At 50.8% G+C, this 27,688-nt stretch overlaps 8 protein-coding genes and 1 non-coding gene across 9 annotated transcripts; 5 read left to right on the forward strand and 4 right to left on the reverse strand.

Annotated features, from left to right (window-relative positions):
• Positions 1–595: 595 nt before the first annotated feature.
• BCR38DRAFT_410416 (uncharacterized protein) lies at positions 596–2,966 on the forward strand (the record flags this gene model as incomplete). Its single annotated transcript, XM_040858462.1, has 3 exons — positions 596–942; positions 1,005–2,727; positions 2,781–2,966. The coding sequence occupies 3 exons, from the start codon at positions 596–598 to the stop codon at positions 2,964–2,966; spliced, it is 2,256 nt and encodes a 751-aa protein (XP_040715162.1).
• A 1,415-nt stretch (positions 2,967–4,381) lies between these two features.
• BCR38DRAFT_345653 (calponin homology domain-containing protein) lies at positions 4,382–6,566 on the reverse strand (the record flags this gene model as incomplete). The annotated part of the gene is made up of 4 exons (XM_040856195.1): positions 4,382–5,221; positions 5,283–6,266; positions 6,340–6,406; positions 6,520–6,566. 4 exons carry the CDS (start codon positions 6,564–6,566, stop codon positions 4,382–4,384), a joined length of 1,938 nt encoding a protein of 645 aa, XP_040715163.1.
• Positions 6,567–8,842: 2,276 nt separating this feature from the next.
• Positions 8,843–10,942, forward strand: BCR38DRAFT_437007 (FAD linked oxidase). Its single transcript, XM_040860500.1, has 2 exons — positions 8,843–10,513; positions 10,577–10,942. The coding sequence occupies exons 1-2, from the start codon at positions 8,906–8,908 to the stop codon at positions 10,607–10,609; spliced, it is 1,641 nt and encodes a 546-aa protein (XP_040715164.1). The 5' UTR covers positions 8,843–8,905; the 3' UTR covers positions 10,610–10,942.
• BCR38DRAFT_t199 lies at positions 10,816–10,914 on the reverse strand. The gene has a single exon. It is a non-coding gene; the product is annotated as a tRNA-Ile (tRNA).
• Positions 10,943–12,815: 1,873 nt separating the features above from the next.
• Positions 12,816–13,166, forward strand: BCR38DRAFT_486242 (Tim10/DDP family zinc finger-domain-containing protein; the record flags this gene model as incomplete). The annotated part of the gene is made up of 2 exons (XM_040864004.1): positions 12,816–12,927; positions 13,000–13,166. 2 exons carry the CDS (start codon positions 12,816–12,818, stop codon positions 13,164–13,166), a joined length of 279 nt encoding a protein of 92 aa, XP_040715165.1.
• A 427-nt stretch (positions 13,167–13,593) lies between these two features.
• On the reverse strand, positions 13,594–14,064 carry BCR38DRAFT_344429 (60S ribosomal protein L25; the record flags this gene model as incomplete). Its single annotated transcript, XM_040856102.1, has 2 exons — positions 13,594–13,681; positions 13,736–14,064. The coding sequence occupies 2 exons, from the start codon at positions 14,062–14,064 to the stop codon at positions 13,594–13,596; spliced, it is 417 nt and encodes a 138-aa protein (XP_040715166.1).
• A 642-nt stretch (positions 14,065–14,706) lies between these two features.
• Positions 14,707–16,046, forward strand: BCR38DRAFT_458618 (putative methyltransferase-domain-containing protein; the record flags this gene model as incomplete). The annotated part of the gene is made up of 2 exons (XM_040862191.1): positions 14,707–15,565; positions 16,042–16,046. 2 exons carry the CDS (start codon positions 14,707–14,709, stop codon positions 16,044–16,046), a joined length of 864 nt encoding a protein of 287 aa, XP_040715167.1.
• Positions 16,047–17,715: 1,669 nt separating this feature from the next.
• On the reverse strand, positions 17,716–18,889 carry BCR38DRAFT_313694 (HAD-like domain-containing protein; the record flags this gene model as incomplete). Its single annotated transcript, XM_040854676.1, has 2 exons — positions 17,716–18,324; positions 18,833–18,889. Coding segments are annotated over 2 exons (666 nt in total), but the record flags the coding sequence as incomplete, so codon positions are not given.
• Positions 18,890–24,538: 5,649 nt separating this feature from the next.
• On the forward strand, positions 24,539–26,494 carry BCR38DRAFT_486247 (serine/threonine-protein kinase ksp1; the record flags this gene model as incomplete). The annotated part of the gene is made up of 1 exon (XM_040864005.1): positions 24,539–26,494. The coding sequence occupies one exon, from the start codon at positions 24,539–24,541 to the stop codon at positions 26,492–26,494; it is 1,956 nt and encodes a 651-aa protein (XP_040715169.1).
• Positions 26,495–27,688: the final 1,194 nt, after the last annotated feature.

The raw sequence follows: 27,688 nt of genomic DNA on the forward strand, positions 1-27,688 counted from the left end.
CTGCTTGTCCAGATCAATATGGACATGATTGTATTTCGTAGAGTGCTCTGTCGGATACTTCTCGCTGTTCGATCTCGATCTCCCCTGTTTACTCAATAAACGTAGACATGGCAGATTCTGAGAATGGGAAAGCTAGCAACTTATTAAGGTTAGTTCTCGTGTCCTTCCAGAAGCTGCAGATCGTTGAGACAGGGGTCGGATGGTTGCATTGTTGCAGCCAGCTAAAAGGTCACTTTATCTTCCTCTTATCCAATTGTTCGATAAGGAACCCCGTAATTCGAATACATGTGCCGCCCCGAGTTGGTGATCCTGGAGGTCCAATTTTGAGACAAGCATCTGACCCAGTCTCAAGCAACCGCAGATGCGTTGTTGCTTTGCTTTGACGGGCAATACTCATACATCCGCGTTACTATGCTTGTCGCATAAACGGCATATTATACCGCCTCGAAGCTCTTTCTCGCAGCAGCACCTAAAAGGTTATCTCAATCCCCTGCTACAGTTTCATATCCGTTCAACGCTCCATCACACATTTCGACTTTCGCTTGTAGCTCGAGACTTCTTGGTTCCGTGAAGTCTATCAGGAAAGCTAACCATCATGGTCTACAGCATCAAAGCCGCCTTCATGGCGCCTTCAACACCAACCCACGGTTCGGAAACCCGTCCCCGTCCCGGGTTGCTCCGCACCACACGGTCCTTCCCACGTCACGATGCTCAGGAGATGATAGATCCGTTGTCTAGAAGCCAGCGTGCCAACACATTCGAAAATGGTACTTCACCCGAGGTAACGGTGACACAGCACAAATCGCCGCAGAAACATACTGCGGCAAAGACAGATGAGCCAGATGCCTTCGAAGCTACCGAGGCAGAGGAGTCAGTGGAGGTCCCTCGCGCGTCAGTTGACATGGAGGATATTCCCATAGAGCTCGTCAGTATGACAGACAAGTAAGTTACGGATCCTCTCGTGACAGGTGACAGAAGTCGGCCGCTGACTCCGTGAGCTGTAGTTTCATCGACTCGCTCTCTGCGAAAGTCCATCCTGTTCCTCCGAATATCGAGAGTCTTTCTAAACGTTTCCAAGAGTTTTATGTCATAACAGCCCAGCACATTCAAACACATATTGCGAGTTTAGCCAGTAGACAAAGTCGCGACAGCTCCCCTTGTCCTCCCGCCCCCGCGAGAGCGTCCACAGCAAGCCTGCTCAGAGCAAAAGCCGCCTCGTTTAGCAAGGAGAAGACAAAGCCAGCACCTACACAAGAAGCCGAACAGCAAATGCTCACAAGCGAAGAACTGGCCAACAGGAAGAAAGCAAGAAAGGCGCTAGAGCACAAGAGGGTTCTGCTAGAAGAAGGAGTCGAGAGGAGACTATGTGAGGGCATATATGATCGGATATATCGCCACAGGACCACCCAGGACGAGGCCCAAGACGACAAACTGAGATCAAAGACTGCGGCACTTGCTCTGGTTGGTATTGGACCCGCCGATCTAGGGGTAGACCTGGGCGAAGTTGCTGAAGACGACGTCGAGGGGGCTGCCAAGAAGCAAGAGGAAATCTCCCAGTACCTGGATCAGGCACGAAAGGACTTGATGATGATGCACGAGAAGCGATATCCTCTTGGCAAGCTGAATCAACTTAAAGCCGCTCACAAGAGCATTGTGGATACTTTGTCACACTTTCATCCCTCATCTTCCGCGGACGAGATCATGCCGATGCTCATCTACACCTTGATCACCATGCCACCAGAGAAGCTCAACGTCATAAGCGACTCGATGTTCATTCAACGGTTCCGATGGGAAGAGAAGTTGGAGGGCGAGACCGCTTACTGTCTCACCAACTTGGAGGCTGCCATTACTTTCCTGGAGACAGTAGATCTCGCAAGTCTTCGGTCAAACGAGACGCTAGCCGGACCAGAGAAGGGGGTCGGCGGTTTTGAGACGCCTTTGAAGACCGAGACGTTCCCGCCAGCTTACACTCCTGGTCTGTCATCAGCTTCTCAAAGCTCTCCGGTCATCGGTGTTGGGACCGCTTCGGAGTCCAAGCCCTCAACATCGTCCACAGCCGCAAAAGCGGCAGCACAACGCCGCAAACTGAGCGACCTCATTCAGACACCGTCGCAAGCAATCGGCAACGCAACCGACTCGTTCTTCAATACTGCCGACCAAAGCTTTAAAAACATCCAAAATATTGGGAACAGTCTTGGGGACAGCTACAAGCTCCTACTCGGAAAGCTGCGCGATTCCTCAGCCAACGGGAAGGAATTGGTTGTGCCACGCACGCTGGATGACGCCAGGAAGCTGATTGAAACACCTTCCCCCGATGACGATGTCTTGGACAGCGCAGTTTCTGTTCAAAATAACGACGATAATGAACGTCCAACTCTTCGCAAGGACGACAGAGTCCTCAGTCTGGTCGGTGGCAAGAAATTACCCCGGGATCGTAGCGCAGACAGCACGCGGAGTGCTAGAAGTGCAAGCTCGTCCAAGAAGGTCGTGTTTGCAGAGGATAACAAGGACAAAGCCGCCGTCGCCGTATCCACGGCATCAGCAGCGTCTTCGTCTAACCCCGCTCTTGTTGATCAAATGCGGAACCTTGGGAACACCTTGAACCCCATCAACCGGCTGTCGTCCATGAGCATGATGCGAGGTTTTGGTCGAACGACTCCAACCCCTGCTCAACCAGCCGCAAAGGACACCGCCAGCAAGCCGGTTGACGGGGGTGATTTGGCAGCTGTAAGTCTAATATGGAAGCCCATCTTACTGTATCATGCTAATTCGTTCACCAGGCCTTCCCAGACATTGCCACAGCTCTACCGCCGAAAGACGTCCCGCAGATCAAACCCCCCTCGAAGAGATTCATGGAGCTCCAGAATCCTGCGGACTTGAAATTAGGCGAGGTACTAGAACTACTGAGAGATTATCGAAGACTTGCTGGGGCACTGAAAGACATGGGTGCCTTTAAGGAGTCGTAGCGCAGGATTTTGTCGCATCGGATACAGATACACCGGTGACTAATTGTACTGCATTGGGTTGGGATAGAAAGGGCATAGGGGTTTGCACTTGGGGTTCAGGCATTTGCATGGTGTTGGAGTTAATTGGAAGGGAGTGTTGGTTTGAGGATCGTGACACTGCGTCGGGACGGTTTGCTTGAGGTTAGGATAAACTAGAAAAGCTTAGGATATAGGTAAATCGAATGAACAGTTTGAACGATGGTAGTATATCTAGATCTTGCTTACATGTGGCAATGGTAGACCGGTATATTCTTTAAGCCATGTGAGAGACCGAGCACGAGTAACGTATGCCCTATAAATGCTCGATGACTATTCACGTAGTTTCCGCCGTTGTCAAGTATGGTTTCTCAGTCAGGCAGGTCTTCGGTAGGAATCTCCCTTTGGCAGACAGAAGCTATCAACATTCGAAACACTGTTCACTTTGCCCAAACAGCAGGCCAGGGACGGCCGGTCGCTGCAGGAAATATGAGCATTTGACATCGGCAGTTATCTGGAAATTCGAACTATTGAGGTTATCGGCCAGTAGCTTATTCGAAAGCTAACAAAGGAGAGATAGCCTGGTTGAAGTCCTAATATTGTAGCTCGCGGGCTTCATCACGGGATGTGTATATGGTAAGAGTTGGTGGCATCCCTTCCATTGGCCGAAGCAACCTTCTCTTAAGCTTTATGCCGACTATTTTTTACAAAGACAAGAAAAAGAAAAGGTAGTCCAGAGCCACTCGCAACAAACTGATGGAAAGGACACTCCATCTCCAACAGCTTATTTCGCTTTCAGCTATGTGTGGATGACATACCACGTGTGATGTCGCCGTTGGATATAAACCAAACTCTTCCTTCCCGGGACTAGAAACTGTACTACTATATTCTCCCGGCATGTGGTTCATGTGAGTGCAGATTTCTGTTTTCAATCTTCCGCCGTTTGACAATCCGAAATAAACACACGCAAACGTCCTCCGTTATCCCATGTCCAAATTATAAGAAGTCTCAGTAATGAATTCATCTCGAAGTCTAATTACACAGGATATATAAAGTCCCTCTATTTGCCAGGCCGACACACTACCAACCACCATAGCCGTGTCCTGCACTTGACTTGAAACAAAGATACAAAACAGAGGAACCCCGACCGAGAGGGAATTGTGTTGGTCTGCCCGCCCCGCCCTGCCCCTTGAAAACCCCCAATTGATGCTATCCCTAAGAGTGAAGTGACTTCCGTCAAAAATACCTTCCCTAACTGTACTGTAGTAACCAGTCTACAGCGTTGTGCCTGTCCCTAAAGTTGCTTGGCTGGCTATATATGCTTTCTCTCTTTCCACGGCATGACACTTGCGAGCCATATACTTGCTCCTCAGGGCAAAAGGTAGGTTCGAAGTCAACGCCTAGTGCGATCCATTCGTCCTTTTCGTCGGACTACTCCTCCCATTGGTCACATCCTCCAGCGCCCCGCCCTGCTCATTCATCAACTTCTCCATAAAAGCAATATAATCATACTGCGGCACGCCGCGATCCTGCGCCATATCCGGCCCCGTGTGCTCGGGGACGAGCTCACACAGCTTCTCAATAACCTCGTCGGGCACCAGACTGTGCCTCAGGTCCATCTCCGTGACGTAGGGTTTCCCGTCAGCGACCTCACGGAACGACTGGAATACCTGCTCGGCCGTGTTCTGATCCTCGGTTACGTCGACCATGAAACGAATGAACTGCTCGAAGGTGACGCGATCGCGCCCGTGCGACGTGTCCATGAAGTAGTCGTGCATCTCGTCCTCGGAGAATACGAGGCCCAGTGAGGCGAGGGCCGCGCTAAACTCGAGCTCAGAGAGCGAGTTGGTGTCGTCGCGATCGAAGTGGCGGAACACGGACTCGAACTCTTCGAGCTGGATAGGTGTCAGGTTCGTCATGTTGCGGGCCACCATCTGGTTCTCGAGGAAGGAAAGTTTCTTAGAGACTGACGACTTCACGAGGCCTAGCTCGTACGAGAGCTCGTCGTACGTGTATGTTGTGAAGTCGTTTTCCTCAATGTTGGCTTCCTCGCATTGGGCGTCGACGATTGCAATCTTGTCTAGATAGGAATCGAGGGGCGGCAAGTTCTCTGATAGTCTGCGGACGTGTAGGAGTTGGTCTTCCACATCGCCGTCGAGCCCGGATATGGCGACCTGCATGGTGTTGAGCGCCATGGCGAAGTCATTCGCTTTATCGGCAAACGATTTGCGGAGAGCATTCTTGATACTGGTGGGGTGTTAGCGATATGGTCCCGTGGAATCGAATTGCAGTATCGAAAACTTGCTCTCTGATGGTCTCGTTGATTAGTTGACCACGCATCATCTCAGCTTTGGTCAGATTGGCCCACTCCTGGTCCATTACCTCCAACGCTAGCTCCGGTGGAGGCTCATACACTCTTAAGCGATACGTAGCCATCTTGGTCTTAATGTTGCCTAATAACGTGGCCAAGTCGCTCTTCTCAGCTACCCAATCACGCTTCTTGCCCCTTTTGTGAGATGCAAACTCGGTGGCTTGCTTCTTCGCGTCGACGTAGGTTCCCTCGAAGGTGGCATGCTGCCAGCTCTCCATTTGCTCTCTGATTTGCTGGAGTAAGGCTGCCATCCTCCTCTCGTAGTTGCTCTGCATCTCCCAGGCGCCTTGCATGTTGTTGACAAACTTCTCGACTCGACGACCTGCGTTCTCGACCTTTTCCATTTGTGAGAAGGCGTGGAACCAGTAGGCAATGTACGTCATCAAACTCCTCTCGTCAGGCTTGGCAACATCACACACATCCTCGACATCCAGAAGGGCGGGGATACCAATCTCCTTATGAGCAATATCGAAAGCCATTTGCATGTTGCCGCGGTGGTCTGCCTTGTCCAACGCATCGTAGTCGATCAGATCGGGCCGGTGGATGTCGAGTAGGGCACAGAAAGCCAGGCCATCGTTCCAGCTTGCACTGAAGTCTCTCACGTCCACCTCGTCGTAGCATGCTGTCTTACGTTGACACCATAACAGGAGACCTTCCTTGGCCGTCATGCCCTCCTCGTTGATGTCGTTGATGGTAAACCTCAGAATGAGGGTCCATATCAGGCCGAGTATGATCTTGCGGTTGCCGTCGACGACATCTTCGGCGCCAATATTGGTCATCTGGATGCCCCTCGACTTGATGAAGTCGAGGGACAAGTTTGCATTTTCGAACCTTTGCACCCGGAGTTTGGGCTTGGCGGCATATCGACCGAGGGGCTCGTTGGAGAGGCATTCTAGGAGGTGGATGAGGATGACCTGTGTGGTACATGTTCAGTATTTACCCTCGTCCATGTGTGTTTCATTCAGATCGACGCGGGGCCCGACTTACACCGTCACTTAAGTCGACGACCAAGTCTTTCACCTCCAAGTTCCGTGTCTCGATTTTAGTATTTAGCCTACCATTCCGACGCAGTCAGTCTTCGCTCTCTCTCTCGGTGATACCCTTTTTTGCTTCCGTTTCTGCCCAACTTCGGATTGGCGGAGCTCGGTTTAGTGGAGATGGACATACCATTTGGTAAAGGTCTTTTGCTGGACCGTGATCCATTTACTGTCCATCTTGGTCAAACCGGGCTGCTCGGCAGCAGAGTCGGTCGGGCCGTTGGAGGAACTGAGCGAATGTAGTTGGTGTTTCTTTGTCTTGGATTCCTTTGGGTCCTTTTTTGTGAGCGAGGCGCTGGAAATTGTCGCCGACCGCTGCACGCGGGCTGCATGCAATTCCGGATGCGACCGAACTAGGGTGGTGTGGGTGGTGCGCCTCGACTTCGGCGAGTAATTTGGGTAGCTATGCCGTGATTGGGATTGCGAAGCTTTTGCGGTCGTGCTGGTCCTCGATCTGGAAGTAGGCAATGCAGCAGATACGGATGATCGGTTTAATGACTTGTTATTGTTGTCTGCAGTAGCTTCTTGTTCAGCTTTTGCGTGACTGTCATCAAGCGTTGCAGTTTCGTGCCAGCTTGGGAACGCTTCTGTGAGGACGGCGTTGACATCCAATTGCGGGTGTTGGCGAGGCGACAGCTGCCCACTAGCCTCTTGCCCAGGAATAACACTGTGAAGCGGCGCGTCTCTTTCCCCGCCATTGGACACATAGGCCAGGCTCATCGCTACCAGCAATCGATAACGCCACGGCGACTTCCAGCGGGGCTATGGGTAGTTTGCGGGGCGGCGGACCGGCAGATTTTCTGGACCCTGGGTGCTGGATTGGGATGCCGTCTAGATTAACTTCGATTCTTTTCTCTTTTCGCTCTGCAGAGTTGACGATGGGTTTTCGATAAGAGAGACTGACACGACTGACTGACTGACTGACTGGCTGTCGTGAATCAGACTAAATAGAGTGCAGCAACCGGTTCTCAAATACTGACCGTCGGCGTATTACGCCCCTTAATGCATTCTTTCAGACGGCTGTCCATCCGTCTAAACTGACCACCGCACTTGGGCATCTGAAACATCACCTTTCCTCCAATTCGCTCTCTCGATACAATCCTCCGAGGGTTGGAACTCTCTGCGCAAGGGTCGTTCATGTTGAACAATATTCAGACCGTCGCCGTCATCATTCTGATTAGCTGCTTCTGCTTGCCCATGGGCAGTGCATGGATTCTCGTCGATAGAATCACCAGGTGGCCCTTGCTATCCAGTATGGAGATGTCATCGTCGATCTCAAGGGTCCATTACCTTCCTCATCCTTACAAATGAACAAGATACAGAGTAGTCCGTCTTGAAACCGTTTTTTCAATGTTACACGGCGGAGTCATGTTCCCCAAGAGCTAGCATTTGTTGACAGCTCCGGCGAGAAAATCAGAAACCGGAGAGCTGGTTCCCACATATTGGTTGGCCTATTCGTGCTGCTCCGAGGAAGTCGATCTCCCTCTACATCGCGCATGAATTGTCCAGGGTCAGCTCTGACAAGCTGTGCGTCAACTTGACAAGAGCATCCGGAGTTGACGTCGCCAGCAACCAAACACGTTCGAAAAGTGGTAGAAACCCTGTCAGATATGATCGGATGTCGTGTCCCTTGCGTGTATGTGTCTTGACTTGACATCTCAGCTCCGTCAAACCTTGTGAGGTTTCCTAGTATTTGGAAACAAAGCCTGCTGAACTTCAGTCCCAATACTATCTTCTCATCAGAGTAGACATGTCTTGGTTGAGGCGCGGTCGATGTTTCGCTGCACCGTAATCCCTATTCATATCAACGCAGCTGCTGCCAATGGGCGTGATTTCTACTGTAAGTCGAGGTGCCACCTCTCAAACCTGGATCTAGGCGGCAGCTAGGAAAATCTGAAGCCACACCGTACCGTTTTTGGGGCAGTCCGCTTGGTAATGACCGAGGTACACCATTCAGGCTAGTGCTATGGTCAACTGGCCGGCCTCGCACACATGGTCTGCCGAGATTTGGGGGGCATGATTCAACTGCTCGCAACGATTCATACCATCCCGACTGATCCAATCGGCGTTCCAACTCCATACAGCCAACAAGTTAATTTATATGCAAGGCACATAAACTTTGACATATTTAGTCCCTAGATAATATCAGGTGAATTCTTAGCTCCGAAGACTGCATAATGCCTAGTAAGTGTACAGATTCGCTCCGGCACTGATTATAATAGTAGCAATTCTAAGGCGGGTGAAATAGTGGGCAATACATCACTTGGCAGCCCCAGAATGAATGGAAGCCATCAACCCAGCAAAGACGTTGAAATGATCTGCAGTAAGCATCAAGGCCAAAGGTTCGGGATCGGGCCCGTGCACATACATACAAGCTCGGGTTGCACCGGGCCGGCGCTCCTGGCATCGCGGCATCTTGAGAATTTGATGCCGATGGGTCACATTGATGAAAGTACGCTTTCTACACAGAATCCCTCGGTGTCCAAGGCGACCAAATCCCTCCCCAAGCCTCCAACATGGCTTGTAGATCGGGCCTCACCCCCGTTCTCCGCCGCGCCCGCGCACTCGGCTTACTGAAATCCTTCAACACCACTCACGCATCATCCGCCAACGCCCTCCGGTACCTCTCAACCTCTTCTCCACGATCCTTCCGCGCCGCGACGCCGACGCTCGCCAAATTCACCACCGATAGCTACCCCGAAATCCAACGCAACCCCCGCTTCGCCCAGATCACCAAGGACCATGTATCCTACTTCCAGTTGCTCCTGGGCAAAGGATCCGCCGTCATCGACGGGGTTACCACCGAGCTGGCTACCGACGATATGGAGCCCTACAACGGGGACTGGATGCGCAAGTACCGGGGCCACTGCAAGCTGGTGCTGAAGCCCGGTTCGACGGAGGAAGTGAGCAAGGTGCTCAAGTACTGCAATGACAACATGCTCGCTGTGGTGCCTCAGGGCGGGAATACGGGGCTTGTGGGCGGTTCGGTGCCTGTTTTTGACGAGATTGTCATCAATACCAGCCGTATGAATAAGATCCAGTCATTTGACGAAGTTAGCGGGATCTTAGTCGTGGATGCTGGTGTGGTCTTGGAGGTCGCCGACCAGTTCCTTGCCGAGAAGGGGTATATTTTCCCTCTGGATCTTGGCGCGAAGGGGTCTTGCCATATCGGTGGGAACGTGGCCACGAATGCCGGTGGGCTGCGCTTGCTGCGGTATGGAAGTCTGCACGGGAGCGTTCTGGGAATCGAGGCAGTTCTCCCCGACGGTACGATTGTGGATGACCTGAGCAAGCTAAGGAAGAATAACACCGGGTACGACCTGAAACAGCTCTTCATCGGCGGCGAGGGAACCATCGGCATGATCACGGCGGTTTCTATAATCTGTCCGCAGCGATCGAGCGCCGTCAACGTGGCCTTCTTGGCCGTGGAGTCTTACGAGAAGATGCAGCGGACGTTCCGCGAAGCCAAGACCCAGCTGGGCGAGATCTTGTCCGCATTCGAGTTGATGGACTTGGGCAGTCAGCACCTGGTCAATAATGCCCAGGGCAGCAAGCCGCCCTTGGAGACTGAGTCTCCGTTCTACTGCCTGATTGAGACGAGTGGCTCTAACTCGGATCACGACAACGAGAAGCTGGAGAAGTTCCTCGAAGACGTCATGTCCAGGGAAATCGTCTCGGATGGTGTGGTGGCTCAAGATCAGACCCAGATCAAGTCATTATGGAGCCAACGGGAGGGTATTTCCGAAGCCACGGCACACTGGGGAGGGGTCTATAAATATGATGTCTCAATACCTCTGAAGGACCTGTACAGGCTGGTCGATGATACGAGGGAGAAGATCGAAGCGGCGGGGCTCAAGGGCGACACCGACGAATTCCCGGTTCTGGATGTTGTTGGATACGGTCATATGGGAGATTCGAACCTTCACCTCAATGTCGCGGTGCGCCGTTATGACAAGCGAGTCGAGGAAGTTCTCGAGCCTTTCGTGTACGAGTGGATCGCCAAGGTACAGGGCAGTATAAGTGCTGAGCATGGGTTGGGGCTCGCGAAGAAAAACTATATCGGGTATAGTAGGAGTGAGACTATGATCGGGTTAATGAAGCAGATCAAGAATCTGTATGATCCGGTAAGTTCTACGTCTGTACTCCTTGCTAACTGTTTGAATATTTTTGCTAACTTGCATGCACAGAATGGGATCATGAACCCGTACAAGTACATGTAGGGTATATAAACATGACCATCTTTGGAATATAGAAGTAAAACTAAATGACACATGGAGACAGTGGGCGAATCTCATCAAACCGATATTGCCGAAGTAGAAATTCAAGTACGAACAGCTCATGTAAAACCTGATACGGGTGGAATTCATAGGGTGTCGTCCGGAAAAAAAGGCAAAAAATGATCGAACTCCATAACTTCATGGTTAACTGCTCAGTATGAGGATTGAACTCATGACCTTCGCATTACTATATATGTCTCCGGGGAGAGGTATTAGTACGACGCTCTAACCAGCTGAGCTAACCGAGCATTGCATCCAGGTAAACCGAATTAATCGGTTTGATTGGATGATATGGGTTATGAAAGTGGAGTATATATCCCATACCCGACATAAAGGGATATTGATTAAGCCACTTCGTATGAAGGTATGTCAATATTTCTGGCTTATGTCGGGTGTATCAGGAACTGTAGGGACCAGGAGATGTTGTAGGCATCTCGTGTATCGTGCGTAGATGAAGTTTTATGAAAAACTCCCCAGTCTGACTTCTCTATGTTGATACAGTCACACATCATTGTCCACAACCTTAGGAACTTGATAATGATCCGGCCTCCAGCCCATCCAAGTCGTGATTATCGCACACACAATTAACAGAAAAAAAGGCCCATCAATAAATAGTATGACAGATACAATAAACAGGCAGGTATTATGAACCATAGAAAACAACCACACCAACTCAAAACATGTCTGATACTTGCCTGGTTTCCATATTGCTGGCTTGGGAAAACTACTTTACTTTTCAGGAGAACCTTGACTTCACGAAACCCAGAACCTTTCTTCCAAAATCAGATCATTATCTGTTTTATGACTCCTAATAATCATTTCCTACCGTTAAAATAAAAGGGATCTCGCGAATTAAAAGCCATAATCACCTATTACGCCTTGCTTCACATGCGAAGCCTTGCAGCTAAGAACACGGTCCGATTACATTAGTTCAACGTACGTAACCGCGTTATATCGGTAGCAAGCGGGTAACCAAACAAGTGGCTCACACGGAGGGATAACTACTTCCTAGGTGAATCACTACGCTCGAAAATCCAGACATTTTACTTGATCTCACCCTTGTTTCTCTGTTTCTCCTGAATAACGCTCAAGGCTCACAGGAACAAGTACCTTCGAGAATATCCTTTTTGATGCGTGTGCATATGGGGTGTGAATGTTGTATTGGGAAAGGATGCCATGTCAGCTATTCTGGCCTGGCAGAGCTTTTTTATAGCTCTTATCTATCTTATCTATAGCTATAGGGTAACCCCCATGGGGTCACGTATCACTTTTCCACAACTAGGATGTGGAATAAATTGCATGTGGTATCATTTTCAAGGAATCCCGGAGCCATAAGATCAATATTTAAATGATCATACACTTAAACAAGTCCAAAGTCCGTGTTCAAAATATAAGCCGGTGTTGGCGCTGGGTATATTCATGATCAGAAGGGTAGGTTCAACAACGTAGCAATTTCACAGGAGGATCTCACTGTTGACTATTATAGACTTTCCCCAGACTGTGGTATTTTTTCACCATGATGATACCCTTATGTTGTTGGATTCCGAGTATTGGGGCCTGTATGAGTATTATGAACATGCGTGGGCCAGCCCCAGAGGGTCCCTAAGCACACTAGTCCATGCCTAGGTGCCTTGTAGCCCTCTATACCCGAGGCCACACTTGCCCCCAATATTCTCTAATTATACAACGACTTCAACTCTCTATTCTAGGGTGGCGCATTTGCATACGTGCATGTAAGTGTGGAGGATTAGTAGACGGTTATAAGTGAAAGTCTACTCATTTTGTGAACTCGTTAATATCGGATTCCCACTACAACATGTCTCGGCTATTGTAAAACTTTTGAATCAGAGCCTCGAGCAAGTTGGACTGGCCTCTGGTGAGGGGTGGTAATTTTTAGAGGTTCTTGTTGCAGAGTAAAGCCATTGACGGGAGTATGTGCGAAGATTTGTCCTTGGAGCCACTCTCACACTGTACAGCGATAAGATAAGGAGCTCCTGGCTTCCTGAATTTTGCGCATCGAGACGGGTCATTAACAACTGGATCCCTAGCGTCGAAACAGGCAGTCACAACAGCAACCTGAACACCTCAATTCTTCCTGTGCCGAAAAAAATCTCCTCAACCCGTCAAACAGCCGCACAGCCCATCCAAAATGGACGCCGTAAGCCTCAACGACTACGATCTCGACAAGCTCAACGACAAGGACAAGGCGGATCTGCGCCAGTTCCTGAATAACGAGAACCAGAAGGCGCGCGTGCAGTCCAGTAAGCGGAGTCGAATCCTAGGGAGCCTAGAATATTCAGATACAACAGGAAGCTAATACTACCTTCTTACAGCCGTCCACTCTCTGACCGACATGTGCTGGAAGAAGTGCGTGACGGGCGCCATCAAGCAGGGCAAGCTGGACACGACAGAAGATGGGTGCATCGTGAGCTGTGTGGACCGCTTCTTGGACGTTAGCAATTTGACGATGAAGCACCTGCAGAACCTGCGACAGGGGTGAAGTGGCGAAACAGCCACACAGGACCACGAAATACTTGGAATCTGGGACCGCTACGGAGACTCCATGCCCTCCACAGAATGAAATGTACGACTACTACGAACGATGAAGCAGGAGGATGCGCGGTGTACAACCGGATGTAGACTATAGATGTTGACAAATATGGAAAGCCCAATACCCAGCTTTGGAATTACCATCTCATGCCCGAAAGCACAGTGAAGCTCACACAATCAAATTAAGAAGCATACGGATTGAGAACAATCAATTGCAGTCATGAGAGGGCGGCAAACAATTCTTCTTCATTGATCTCATAAGCCAATCCCTCCTGAACGCCGGTGCCAATGCAAATTTGTCCGACGTAACCGGCCGGAACGTGCCGCGACTGGAGCGACCCTGCAACCATATTTTAAGACCTGAACCAATCTAGCATTTACACAAGCGCGAGCTTGGTGGCGGCAATGTCGAGAGCATCGACATCGGCAGTAAGACGGCAGTAAGCCTTCTTGGCACCATCAGGTCTGGATACATTAGTCAGTACAGTGCTTTCCCCAACATTGTGAAATCGAACTTACCGGATCAGAGTGTTGATCTTGACGGTGTCAATGTCGTAGAGCTTCTTCAATGCAGCCTTGATCTGAGCCTTGTTGGACTTGACGTCAACAATGAAGACAAGGGTGTTGTTCTCTTCGATCTTCTTCATGGCGCTCTCAGTGTTGAGAGGGTGGACGATGATCTTGTGCTCGTCCATGCGGTTCTCATGGGGGATGGACTTGCGGTGGTACTTCGGCGCGCGAGAGAGCTGGAGGGTCTTGGGGCGATGGAAGGTGGTTGACAGTCTGACCTTGTGCTTCTTCTGGGCATGGCCCTGTGATGAAATGTTTAGCGGTGATTTCACGGGCATGACATTGAGATTGGGTCGTGGTAACTTACACCCTTGAGAACAGCCTTGGCGGCAGCGCTGGCCTTCTTGTTGCCCTTAGGTGCCTTGGAGGCACCGCCTGTTGAGATTACGCATCAGCAATCGCTCTTGTGACAGAACTCGCAAAATCTGCTGCAGCTTGATGCTTCTGTCCACGGCTGCTCATGGGAGCAGAAACTTCACCGACGAGCGCATATCGCAGTTGCGGTGTCGCAGACTAGATGTCGGGTTTCAAGTACCTTTCTTCGCTTCTTGGGGAGCCATTGTGTCGACTGTTGGTCCGGGCTGGTCGTTTGTCGATGGTTGAACGATAGTCGGTTGTCGAATTTGCGCCTGAAGAGAAATCGAAACGGAAAATACAGCTCAAAATTGGCAAAAGTTTTGTGGGCTGGAGCGTCTCAAAAAGTGGGTACTTTCGCCTAGGGTTAGGTTATTTGGTGTAATAATATGCATGGCTATGGCTTTCAGGGATGCCACCGAATTAGTCGAGTGCAATATCAATTTCACTCACTAACAAGCGAAGGACACCACAAGAACCGCAACTTGATCTTCAAATATCGGAACTAAGCAGACTTTGAACCGGAACTATGACAAGAACTTGAAGACAATTTTGCCGGAGCCACGATGGGAATCAAGAAGAAGGAACGCAGCCGGAATTTAGCAGCAGGACGCCCACCAACGCTTCAAAGGCCAAAATCAATCTCACGAAAAGCTACCAAGGCGTTGATCAACTCTCATCACATCCTGGGGAAGAGGAAAGCACAGGCACTGGCAAAGGGAAATCATGCCGAGGTCGCGGCGATTAATGCGGAAATTTCTGCCCTAGGTGGCCTTGAGAGGTATCAGCAAGCCAGTCTTCAGGGACAACGAATCGATCGTGGTGGTGACAGCTCCAGGGTACTGATGGAGTGGTTGAATCCAGTTCAATCGATGTTGAAGGATTTGCCAAATGGACCACTGAGAATGCTCGAGGTTGGGGCTCTAAGCACCACAAATCAATGTTCCAAGAGCGGCGTCTTTGCCATGCACCGGATCGATCTGAACAGCCAAGGAGAAGGTATCCTACAGCAAGACTTCATGGAGAGGCCACTTCCAAAGGATGACTCGGAACGAATCGACATCATTAGTCTATCACTTGTACTGAACTTTGTCCCAGACGCTCACGTCCGCGGCCGAATGTTACAGAGGACACTCGAATTTCTCAAAGAGCCTAACCGGCACGCAAATCCCGAGTTGAATGAGTTTTTCCCCAGTCTGTTCTTGGTATTACCTGCGCCTTGTGTCACCAACTCACGTTACATGGATGAGACTCGATTGGAAGCAATTATGGTCGCATTGGGCTATGTCAAGGTCAAATCCAAAATGACGCAGCGGTTGGTATACTATCTCTGGGCGAAGAAAACTGCAGCATGCGACACGGCTTTTGCGAAAACCCAAGTCCGGACCGGAACAGCTAGGAACAACTTCTCGATTGTGCTCCGTGGTTCGTCGGGCTGAGCTGCAGGCTACTCCATGTCTGCCCGCGATCGACAAGTTCTGACCTCATAGTTAAAGCGCATCCAGCCGATTCATAACACCTCAATGACAAATGGTGGGTATTGGAGTCGCGCAGAAAGTAACCTTCCTAACAGGTATTGACACTTTAGGGTTGCAGTCGACTCCCACCAACTCGGTGCTAATTAGCTTTTCGCCCAACTCCCATAGTGCCCCAGCTTTCTATTTGCCTGATGCTCATCGAGTTCGAAGGGCTAGTTAGCACTCTGTCGACATCGTCAGTCACTTGGACTACCCCGCATATCACAGATAATACCAGTTAGGCTGGGTTTAAACATGGCAACCAATAATGTTGCGCAACCTGGGTCAGGCAAAATCCATGCATCAGAAGGGTTTCATTGAGTGATTTGCGGAACTCAGGTCCTGTATCGCTAATGAGGCCGGTTGAGATGACTAGTGGACGAGTATAAGTCAACCGGCCAATGGTTGAGATGTGACGATGGCGACTTACCTCCCGGATCCGCCGTACAGTTCTCGATGCAGTGCGACCGCAACCGATCCATCAGCACAACTGCAAAGAGGATGTTGGCATTCTTGCCTATCCCATACGCCATCGTCCCCGGGCATCTATCGATCTCTTCGTATGGGTTAGCGGCAAGTTCTGGAGGGGTTCTTCCTCAGGAGGTATTGGCTTTCCCCCTAAGCTAAAGTCACCGAACCGCATTGGCGATATACGATACCCGCTACTGGAGACATTGACGAAACGCGTTGCCCCCGGCTTGCGGCTCTTACCGCTTTCGACCAAGAGTGGCAGGAGGATAGTGAGCAAGAAAGGACCAAAGTGATTCGTAGCAAATATTAGCTCGATGCGCTCGGGGCCACCGTCATGTCCCGGTGTTAATGCCGGCACTATCGATCAAGCCACCAAGGCTGGTAGTCAGGTTCCTAGTTTGTCGAGCAGCCGATTTGACGCACTCTTGACTCGCCATATCGGCCACTGTAGTGTAGACCAGCGACGGCTTCTCCAGGCGAATTAGGGTTTGCTCCTGAGATGATTATTAGATAGACCCCGCAAGGGCCATCGGCCAAATGATAACGATGTTTCAAATCAAGAAACAACAAATAGTCTTATCATGATCAGCCGTGGGAAATGTGCTTAGATGCAGGTTGCGAGTCAGGTAACTCGCTCAACGTAACCCAGCATACGTAACTCGCTTGCCTTGCATATGGTCTTGGAATGCAGTGGCGACTCCCGTCCCTGTTGTGGACTAATCGAAAGTTTGGGGCCGCGGAGACAAGCCATATTGAATGTGCTATGTAAGGGACAGGCTGGAGTCGCGAGGTTCACATATCACGCAGTTTGCATAAGCACTGTGCTGCATGCCAATAGTGTGGTTGTTAGGTTGAGGACACAGAGCGTGCGATTCGATGGCTTAAAATTTGTATTTGTCTATGTTGCATCACCTGGCATGGCTAGCCTACTTTCACACACTATCCCTTGTAAGGCAATGCAACAGCCGGATAGTTACTTGGAGTTCTGCGGGAGGCTTGCAACTAATTCTCTGAAAGTACTTTGACTAGTTGAGGGGAGCTCTAAATTTGTCGAAGCTCTCAGCTTAGCAAGTAACACTCCCACTTATACACTGGATAGCTTGCTTAAATATTTGACATTCATTCCCAGTTCGAGCGGTGCTTCGATATAACGTATTCGCCAAGAAGCTTAAGCTTGAACTTGCGGGAATTGATTTGCATTGCAGCAGATATGTACTTTAACCTCGTTGTAACGTGTAGGTTAGGTGAGTCGTTGAGCCTGCTGAACTTCAATAGTGCCTCCCATTAGCCAGCCTTTCCATCGGCCGGAACGTTCGACTCGTCCTTATCTTGCGCAAGGGTGTCACCAGTAGGTTCCTCGGTCGCCGTATCTCCTCCCTCTTGTGTTGTCTCCACGGCCTCGTGCCGCGACTCTTGAGCCTCTGCCTCGGCCGCCAGTCGCAGCTTCTTAGACTCATGACTGTCTTCGGCAGCAAGAGTCTCAGCACCCCCCTGCTTGTCCTTCTCCCCAACTTGATCCTGACCTCGCTCCCTCTTGCCCAGCGTCTGCCGCTGCGATTGCTGGATCTTGAACTCCTCGTCGAAGACGTCAAACGTCTCCACGACTTGCAGCCGTTCAGAGACTTCGGCCGGCAGATCAGCGTTGCCGGGTCGCTGAACAACCATGCTCTGCATCCCGGCCGCGATGGCAGAATCCACCTCCTTGATGTTGTCGCTTAGGAACAGCCACTGGCTCGGGAGGTACTCCGGGTGCTTGCTGAGGATGGTCTTGTAGCTCGCTGTCTCAGACTTCAACCCAGCACTCACCGTGTCGAACCAATCAGAGATCAGGAATGTGAGATCAGACGGTTCCGCGTTTGTATGCTTGAAGAGCAGCTTCTGCGCCGGAACAGAGCCCGACGAGTAGATCATGATCTTGAGTCCCTGTCCGTGCCATCTTGCGAGCTTCGGCGGTACGTCCGAAAACAGCGGGGCCTTTAGATCCCCGGACTTGTAACCTTCCTCCCATAAATAACCTTGCATGCTCTTCAGGTAGGATATCTTGACATCTCGGGCGATTAGGTCTATAACGTGCGCCTGGAAAGCTTCCTGAGATGACGCGTACTCTGGTGGAAATGCGTCCCGGTATTTCTTGAAGTCCGGGCTATCCCATTGTGCCTCGACTGTCTCCGGAAGTACCCTCAGAGCATATGGAAACTAAAGTCAAGACATTAGTTGCCAGTTTGCCAGATGCCCAATTGATCATGCCTGGTGCCAACCGAACTGCTGGGCAGACACGAGGCGATGACTTCTGGTGCGAGTTCATGAAATGATTGTCAACGATGATGACGAGACCGCTTAGGCAGTAAGGCATCATGTCCCACTGGTCGGAAATTCATATATTTGCCACTTCCAGTCTACACGAGTACGGAGCCGGAGTTATTTGCAACTTGCAAACAAATGGTCTTTTGCCAACTCACAGCAGAAGGCCAGGGTGTTTCTGGGATCACAAGACGGATAGTACCCATTGCCAAGACAGAAGTTCCCAAAGGCTGCTGTGAGTTGCAGAGTGACACATAACAGACGGCACTTGCCCATCTGCAAGCAAAATCGATCCATGCTCATTTCATATCGCAGTCTCACGCAACCTGATGGTAGCTCCTGTGGATTCTCGACATATATACTTTTCAAAAGCGGAGATTTTCATGCGAGAAGAGTGTCTTACCAGAACATCCTTCACGAAAGAGATTGGGCATACTGTACCCTCTGCAATGAGGAAAACGTGTAAATTAGCCAGCTGGTCCAGGGGCTAATGCAGTGCTGCATCCAACGACAAGGAAGTCATAGTGGATAGATTGGAGAAAGGTAGGGGGGCTTTGAATGGAGCTTTGGGGAGCTGCCTGCTGGTCTGGCTGGTCCTTACCAATGTCTAGCAACACGACTTTGATGACTGCTGCTATAGCGGCTGCCATTGTCATTTGCGTATGGCTGAAGCTGTCCGTTGGCGTGGGGTCTTTGGTCCGGCTTAAAATCTTTTCTTGGAAACCGAGATTTTGGGATGGCAGGTTTTCAGGAACGATGCGAGCTTTCGTGCCGCAAAGTGAGCGGTGACGACGTCCCAACGATGCAAGGCTGAAGACCGTACTATTTCGTGCCAGACGCAAAAACTCTGATCTGGAAGGATGTCTGGCAGGTGGAAGGAAAACTTTTATTGGCTTCTGGGTTGGAGCGTCGCTGCATCGGACGTGATACCGAATCAGATCGAAGATGTCAATGTGTCGTCGGGGGTGGGTTAGGTGTGGCAGGTGTGCGTCGGGGTAAGAAGGCGGTCAAGGCTCAAAAGATGGAGAGTAGTCTGCAAACGTTAAACGTCGACAGACCAAGTATAGGGTAAGCTGCCGTATTGCACCGATAGTATCGCCCAAATCTCATCACGGTGCCCAGGCTGCAGCGGTACGTACAGAGCTCCTGGGTTTATGGTTTTCTTTGGCGGAGTTCATGTAGCCAACCCAAGGCAGTAAGAAGACATGCAGGGCTGCCGGGGGACACACAGCGGATAAAGATTATCAAGTGGTGTTGATATCGAGTTGATGTTTGGGATCCACTTGATACCACTTGACGGAAGAATGCCAATATCCATCTGCATCGGCTTTTTTGACACGTTGGGGCGATGGAGAAAAAGAAGAAGCAGATGTGGATTAGGGAATATGGCGATATTCCAGAATGGGGGGCAAGGAAGCCCGAGTGGCACCAAGAGGACGTCTGGTAGCCACCACGGCTGCTGCAGGCGATGCCGACGGGCTGGGGTTGGGGTCCAAAGTTGCGCTTCCACGGTTGCTTCTCCAACCTTTTGGTTGTCAACTCAACTGCCAACCTGTAAGCGAAAAAGAGGCGTCGTCAAGAAACTCAGATTACAAACCCGAACTCTTTCAATATTTCCAAGGTTACTTACTATAGTATACGCACTGGACAGGAGTTGGCTGCATGCAACCCAAGATTTTGAATTTGCCGAACTTCACAAGAGCGAGCGCCCTTGCTTGGTTGTTTGGGTTGTTGCAGCATTGGATTCGGGGCCGACTTCAGCTACGCCCAACGACTTCACACCCAGAGTACCCAACTTGGTGGTGATTGTCACCAATCACATTGACGGGTTACCCGTTGCCCTAAAGTTGGTTTTGCACAGCCAAGAACGACAGCGGCAGGATAGTCCGTCGTAGGAACTGCACGAGTTTGGAGCTGGTGCCATCCTAGGTAGACCGCTAGCATGCAACAGACCAAACAGAAACTCTACGGACGCGCATTGGAAAGAAAGGCTGGTTCTGGCGCGACTTCGATAAGGACCATCAGTAAGTGCTGTTGTACAACGGCACGCTGGCATGAACGAGGGTTAAAACATAACTCAAATCCCGATTCGTCGCAGGCGTGCGTCTGGATGTTTCGGAGTTTAACTGCCAACTGCGATGCCGCCATCGTTCTCACCGCCAAAATACCACGATTTCTCTTAAGTTATCATTACAATGCTACAGGGCCAGGCAGTATCGACAGGTCGTTTCAAGTCAATCTTCGAAATTATCTCTCAGCCGGGGTCAGCCTATGATGACGGTGGTGGGTTGGCGGGGGTTTCTAATAAAGTCGACTATCGGGCTCAGAGGGACCGTGTTTCGAAGTCCATGCACGAGATCGGCCAATATGTCAATGGCTGCCAAGCTGTCTGTCGCTTGAAAGAGGCATCCACCAATAACCCACCAGTTCCTTAAATCGGTCCCTGATTCATGAACAAAAGTGATGTAGAACTAGGAAAATAGAGGAAAACTGGGGGAACCCAGCCATGGAACTGGTCGAACGCGCGTGGGATATCTTGGAATGATAAACGAGCCAAAGAGCAGCGATGCTAACATTTGGAACGAGGTTCGCCACATAGACCTAAATCATCGGACGATGCTCAAACGTTACCGCATTGGGGTCACACGACACCATCGCCGGCAATCATTGCAGTCACTGTGTCTGAAGCGGCAGGCTAAAGCAGGTTAGTAGGCTCAGAAGGCTGACTTACTGAGCCCCAAATGTCAATAGCATCTGCCGTCCCTCTGAGGCCGTCACCCTGAGGAAGGTCAATTTGAGACGGGTGAGCTAGCTATGGCATCATGCTCTATCAATTGATCATATACGAGAATGCTCGCTGTCTTAATCCGGAGCTGCTCGATGACACCTTGCAACAAGATAACAACGCTGGTTTGATTCACGATGACAAAGTCTCGGCTAGCTCGGCTGATGAACTGACCGACAATTTTCCATCGTCATTTCCATTTCAATTTCATGTCATCGACGATGGTCTCCTGTCGTGTTCTGAATTTCGGTGTCCATCAGCCAGGCCGCGGCCGTTCGAAGTTAAAATGACCCAAGTTGATGAAAGGGACACGATAGCTTTCGGGGCGGGCTCTTCAATATTGCCCAATGCCCAAGCGTTCTCCAACTCTCCGACGGCTTCAGGTTGCCATTTTCATCGTCCTCCGGTCTTTTTTTACCAGGCGCCTGCTGCTGCTGGCTGCAGGAAATAAAATTAAATACAAGCGGTCAATAGGCACAAAACAGAGCCAGAACAAGCACAATACGCAAAGCAAGCAAAGCGAAAACGAGGCTACGAGATGCAGCAAGTAAGGAGTGCATATGGCCATCCGCCAATGGGCTAGTCGGAAAGCTTCAAGTGAAACAGAAGATGCTAGAAACCTCGAGACATGGCTGATTGGCTCCCAAGCAATTCCAACGGCGGCGGGAGCAGCGCTGCGCGCAATGAAGCTGCGACGTGTCGATGTTCTCTGTGTGTCGTTAGTAGGCCTGCATACAGTGTAGGCAATACTTGTCCACGATAGAGCGACCAGTGCCCAGTTCGTACAAGATGCAAGGAAGGATACATGCAGAGCCAGTCTCCCACCATCCGGTTCCCGTGGGACTATGCTATTCAAATACCGGCCGGTTATGTACTGAGCGGTGTGGCGATGCGCGGCCGGTGGGCCTGCTTGCAGCAAGTCTATTGTACACGGTGCTCGAGTTGCATTCCTCAGAGCAGCCCCCAAGGTGCTAACGGTATGAGGACTAGTACGCAGCCGCGGCTTCCGATTATTCGATAAGCTTCCAGTAGGTCCGCTGGATAGAAAACCCCAGTGTTTTTGCTAGTGAAGCATAAGGCAGAGTAGAAGCTCGCAATCAGGTCCCTCGATAAAAAGCTGCTAGCCACGGCCAGCTAACCTGCCTGAATTGTCTTGGTTGCGTACAGTAGGCTTCTATTCTTGCCAACATGCCCAGTGGACAATGGCACTGTGGCAGGTCGAGAGCTAAGCCTGGTCTCACCAAGCTGGACTATGAAGTGGCTATGGCGGTACTTGGCCTATTGACGTAATCCACCGACTTATTGACGGGTCGGCGGGCATCCACTAAGTACTCTCCTATTGTAAGACACACCATCCTGGAACAACTGTATGCAATTCATTCGTCATTGCCATTCTTGGAATCATGCCTACAGTGTCCAAAACTGTAAAAACGAAGAGAAACACACTGAAAGTCTGCCAGTCCGCAGTCTCGTGCCTGCTGGCTAAGTACTTGAGGGTACTACCCAGTCCGTCGTCTAGGCCTAGCCCACACCTGCAGCTATTTCGTACCTTTGTACTTGGTAGCGTCGTAGATACTGGCGCTTGTTCAGGCTTGTTTGTTGACAAACCCCGGTCGCTGTGTCACTCGACCCCAGCTTCTCATCTGGCCATTCGACAAGTCGCTCCATTGTCGGCCCACGGGTCCCACCACACCAATTCGAGCATTCATGTCCCCACGGCCATCCTATCTCGTCGACTCTTTCTGCATCCTTCACCCATCTCTACCGCTTCTTCCAGACCGACCTCCATTCAACCTTACCTTTTATCTTCGTCCTGTCGCTCTCTGTTCCTTTCTCTCATGCACGCAAGCCAGCTCATACTCATTCATCGTGCTTACGCAAGGTCAACAAACAAACCGAGAGAAAGGAGACTTGTCTTCCAATTCATACTGTACCTAATTAATTAACTCAACCTTCTCCTTCCGCACAAAGAGCGACAGTTGCACCTTCTCAACGCTGTTTTTTACCAACCTACCAACCCGCCCAGACCATCCAGACCCTCGACACGCACCAACATCAACAACAACACAACAACAACGGCAACAACAAGAAGCAGAAGAAGAAGCAAAAATTGCCTCCTTTCTTTGCCTCGTTCGAGACAGTTCTTTAAAACTAATCATCGACCCTGAATCACCTGCCACCACGCTTTTACCCCTTACCAATCCCGGTGCTCGATCATTTCGAACAGCCCCGATAGCGTGCTCATCACGTAGCATCCGCTTGACTCCATTGATTGCCCGGCTCCGCTACCAACCCAGGAAGACCTTGTAAACTACGGCCGCTACTATCAATTTTTCTCCACCGTACGAGGACTCAACGAAGGAGTCATCCGAGTCAAGCTGTCAACGCTATCGACCAAGCCTTGCATCAACACTTACTTGATTGATGGTCCACATCATCTTCGTGGCAGACCAGCTTCCCTGAACTTGGTCGTCCAACCGCCACGACCTTTTCCGTCTTCTATTCCGAGCCCTTCCTGCATTGCAAATCAAGGAAAGCCCAATCAGACAACAATCTCATCCCGCTCGAATCCGCTCGAATGCAGCTTTAGCACTAGGATTGCTCTCGTGTCTTGATATCGTGGCTTCTCCCGCGTTCATCATCGTTGCCTGGGCAGACCGATTCATTACTCGCACTCGACTTCCTCGCAACAACACGAACACGCACCCAATCATCATCTCAAGGCAGGTTCCGCACCTTCCACAAGGAACACCACCGCAAGAACCACCACCAGCATAACAACAATAACAACCCTTATTACAATCGTCACTCTTTCGGATTTTCATACCATTACTAACCCATGTCCTCGTAACGAACCTTTCCTTTCATTCTTTCAGGACGTCGGTCCAACCTTTGACGAACATCTATCTCGTTTTCATTTGTGCTAGCAAGCAAAACCAAAATACCCCTCGATGAGCCTCTGACCCGTGAACGATTTGGAGTTACATGTGCATTTCTCTTTCCTACACATCGCGCAAACCTGTATATCTTCTCTGCCTATTCCCCCGCATTGAACATTGTGCGTCGATTTGAAGAAGGCGGTTTTGCTACATCAACACCTTTCTCTGTCAAAACTATCGAACCAGGTGACCTCAACCCTGAACGCAAGGATACAAAGCTTTTCATCGTTTTCTGGATCGTGCATACCTCATCGACACTGACGAGTACGAAAGAGAAAACAACTTCTGCGAACGACTTTGTACCATTACCCGTGGTCACCACCCGTTGACAACACCCGTTGACACCCTCGAAACCACAGCTCCCCCGTCTCACCGGGACGACGTCATGGAATGCTTGCGCAACAACTTTCAAGATGGCGTTGTGCTCGGTGGGAGGTTTCAAACCATCTCGCCTCTCAACCATGGATCTTTCGGAATGGTCTTCATGGCGAGGGATCTTCAGACCAACGACATTGTCGCCGTCAAATGCCTAACCAAAAAGGCAGCTGCGAACGATCTCGGAATCGACTTTGCCGTGGATGATCAGTCGGAAGAACTATTCTGCCATCGCGTCCTGGGTGCTCACCCCAACATTGTCAGCCTCATCGATACATTCGAGACGGACGCTCACGTCTATCTGGCCCTGGAATTCTGCTCTCGCGGCGACCTCTATGAAGCGATCCGCACTGGTTACGGGCCGTTGGAGACGGAGCACGTTCGCCGTTTCATGCTAGAGTTGGTGGATGCCGTATCGTACATGCATTCCAAGGGTATCTACCATCGGGACATCAAGCCCGAGAACATCTTTTTGACCGAGAACGGTTCCATGAAATTGGGTGACTTTGGTCTGGCAACAACAGACAAGTGGTCGTATGAGTCAACTGTCGGAAGCGACCGCTACATGGCTCCAGAGCAATACGATTCAGCTGGCGCTGGCTATTCGCCAATTCAGGCTGATATCTGGGCCATCGGCATTTGCCTGTTGAACATCCTGTTTTCGAGGAACCCTTTTACCACTCCCACAGAGGCCGACCCCTTGTTCCTTGATTTCTCCCGGGACAAGCAGTCTCTTTTTGACGTCTTTCCGACCATGTCACAAGACACATACGAAGTCATCGTCGAGTGCATGAATCTGGATCCTACCAAACGATCTCTCGTCGGTGTCAAGAACGCGCTCCGACGTGTCGTCAGCTTCACCACGCTTGAGGAAGAAGACGATGACTTCTGCTGCGGCGATCGTCCTTCCATTGCCACGGCAAACCGCGAGCCTCTCCGCACACCATCCATCCAAAGCCCCCAATTGGAGCAGGGTTCCTTCCCCTGGGCCAAGGCCTTGCACGCCACCTCACCTCGTCCAATTCGGCAACTCAGCGCTATTCCGGACGACGAGAGCTACACCGAGGACCTATTCCCCAAGTCCGAGGGAACCGTGGACTGGATGTCTTCAGCACAGACACCATCAATTTCATCTGTTCTGACATCCAGCCTTGGAGCGTCCATCAACTCGCTCACAGCCGGTCGGCACATGAACATGCCCATGCGAACAGCTCCTAGGGTGTCGCCTATGGCCGGTTCTCTGCCCATTACCATGTCGCGGACCAAGCCTAACCTCAGCGCTATGTCTGTGGTGTTTGGTCGTCCGAAGGAAGCTGTGTCCAAGAGCTGGAGCGACATGTGGGAAGAGGACGAGGAAGATGAAGCAGAGCTTGATCGTCAAATTCAAGCTCTGAAGGAGCTCAATGCGAGATCTTGGAGTCAGGATAGCAAGAGAGAAGCCACGCCGACGCTGCAGAATTCGGTACCCGTGGCCCAGGCCCCAACTCTTGGTCATCAGAAGTCAGCAGCTTCACCCGTGCGTGATACCTTCAACGACATCGACGGAGATCTCGTCGCGGATGGGTTCTTCTTTCAACATGAGCCAACGCCAGTGAAGCAGACCGACCAGTTTTCTTCTCGATACTCTCCAGCTTCTAAGCACAACGCCGTTGATAAATGGGCCGCGCTCGGAGAACGGCGCCGAGCCGTTGCGGGATCTTCAGAGACAGAGAGATCGCCGGATAACTCCAAGTTCCGACGACAGTTCGGACTTGGATTTGCAGCTGCCCCAGCAACTGGGATAGGGATTATGGACCACGCCACGCATAACCACAATCATAACAAGTGGAATTGGAACTTGAACAAGGAACGTACCACGGTGGGCGATTGCCCGTGGACAAAGGGCCGTGATTGGAACTGGCGCAAGGAGAAGCGTCACGATTTCGGCGACGTTGAGTGGGTTGGCAATTGGCAGGCGGCTCATTAAATTGAGCAGCCTAGACTAGTTGCCTCTTGTAGTTGGGCACATCTTTCCATTACTTATGGGTATGCATCATCATTTGGGTTTGCCACCCTTCATTTCAGCCATTTTTGTTTCTGATGGAAGAGTTTGGGAATTGAGGATTGGGAACCATGGAGGGCCGGTTTCTTGGTGGAAGTTTTTACATGGCTATTGGCAACCCAGCATACCCGATGGATTTGATCTGCTTTCAGCTCGCTCTCTGTGTATTAATATCTCCACACATCACAATGATGAATACCAGAAGTTACCTACTCAAACTTAGATGTCTTCTACTATGTGATTGTATCAACCTTTGGACGTGCCCATAGAACAACTGGAACTTCTACCTCTCCAATACTGCACGGTTTGTCGACTAACACATCTACCGCCTACAATATCCGCAGTCGACCAGTGACCTCCACATTGCGCATTTCGAATGACGATAACTACGTCATAGCCTTCCTGACTCGTGTTGCATACAAGGGGGGGTCCATAGGAGATGCCCGAGGTAGCGCTCCGAGCCCGTTCTAACCTAGGGAAGTCCCGGAGCGCCAGGGCGTTCTCAACTCAACAGCACTACGGTCTGGAAATCGGGAAGAATCGAACGAGCATTAGAAGGGTGGGACAAAGCTAACATAGGTAATACGCATAGAAAGAAGTACGCGGTACTACGCATGCATGTGTGGGTAGTGTGCTGTGGCCTAATATCGGTTTTGTGGCACACATCCTGCTGGGTCTGCTGGGTCTAGATCCTGATCTGCCGGCAGTGGCCGATGGGGGTAGAGTAAGGTAATAGTAGGGGACGCGTATGCCGCTTTCTTGAGTCCGGGTTTCTTGATGGCTCGGTGGTTCAGCCACTTGTCGAACGGGGTACACGTTTGTGGGGTGGGTGAGGGGTCGCGTGACGGATGTTTCGTAACTACATACATACGACGGGGCTTGAAGATGGAGCTGGGGATGCAGATGGGGTGGTGTTAATCACGGTGTTGAATGCCATGATGGTAACCTTGGGGGCCAATTAACTACCGCATGGAGGAGTACTGCGTGGGAATAAACTCCGCGTCCCTTGAGTGGCTGGTGTCGACCCCATACTATCCGGGTCGTCCGATAGACACGTGAGGGACGCATATACCGCAGTATAGCTAGCTGCCTAGGTCCTCAGAGGGTCGGGTAACTACA

Source organism: Pseudomassariella vexata, assembly GCF_002105095.1.
Source record: "Pseudomassariella vexata strain CBS 129021 chromosome Unknown BCR38scaffold_8, whole genome shotgun sequence".
Taxonomy (NCBI): Eukaryota; Fungi; Ascomycota; class Sordariomycetes; order Amphisphaeriales; family Pseudomassariaceae; genus Pseudomassariella; species Pseudomassariella vexata.

Excerpts from the sequence above, each read along its gene's own strand:
- BCR38DRAFT_437007 (XM_040860500.1), top strand. The coding sequence starts at position 8,906 with ATGGCTTGTAGATCGGGCCTCACCCCCGTTCTCCGCCGCGCCCGCGCA. Across the intron at positions 10,514-10,576 it reads TCAAGAATCTGTATGATCCG|AATGGGATCATGAACCCGTA; the intron begins GTAAGTTCTACG and ends TTGCATGCACAG.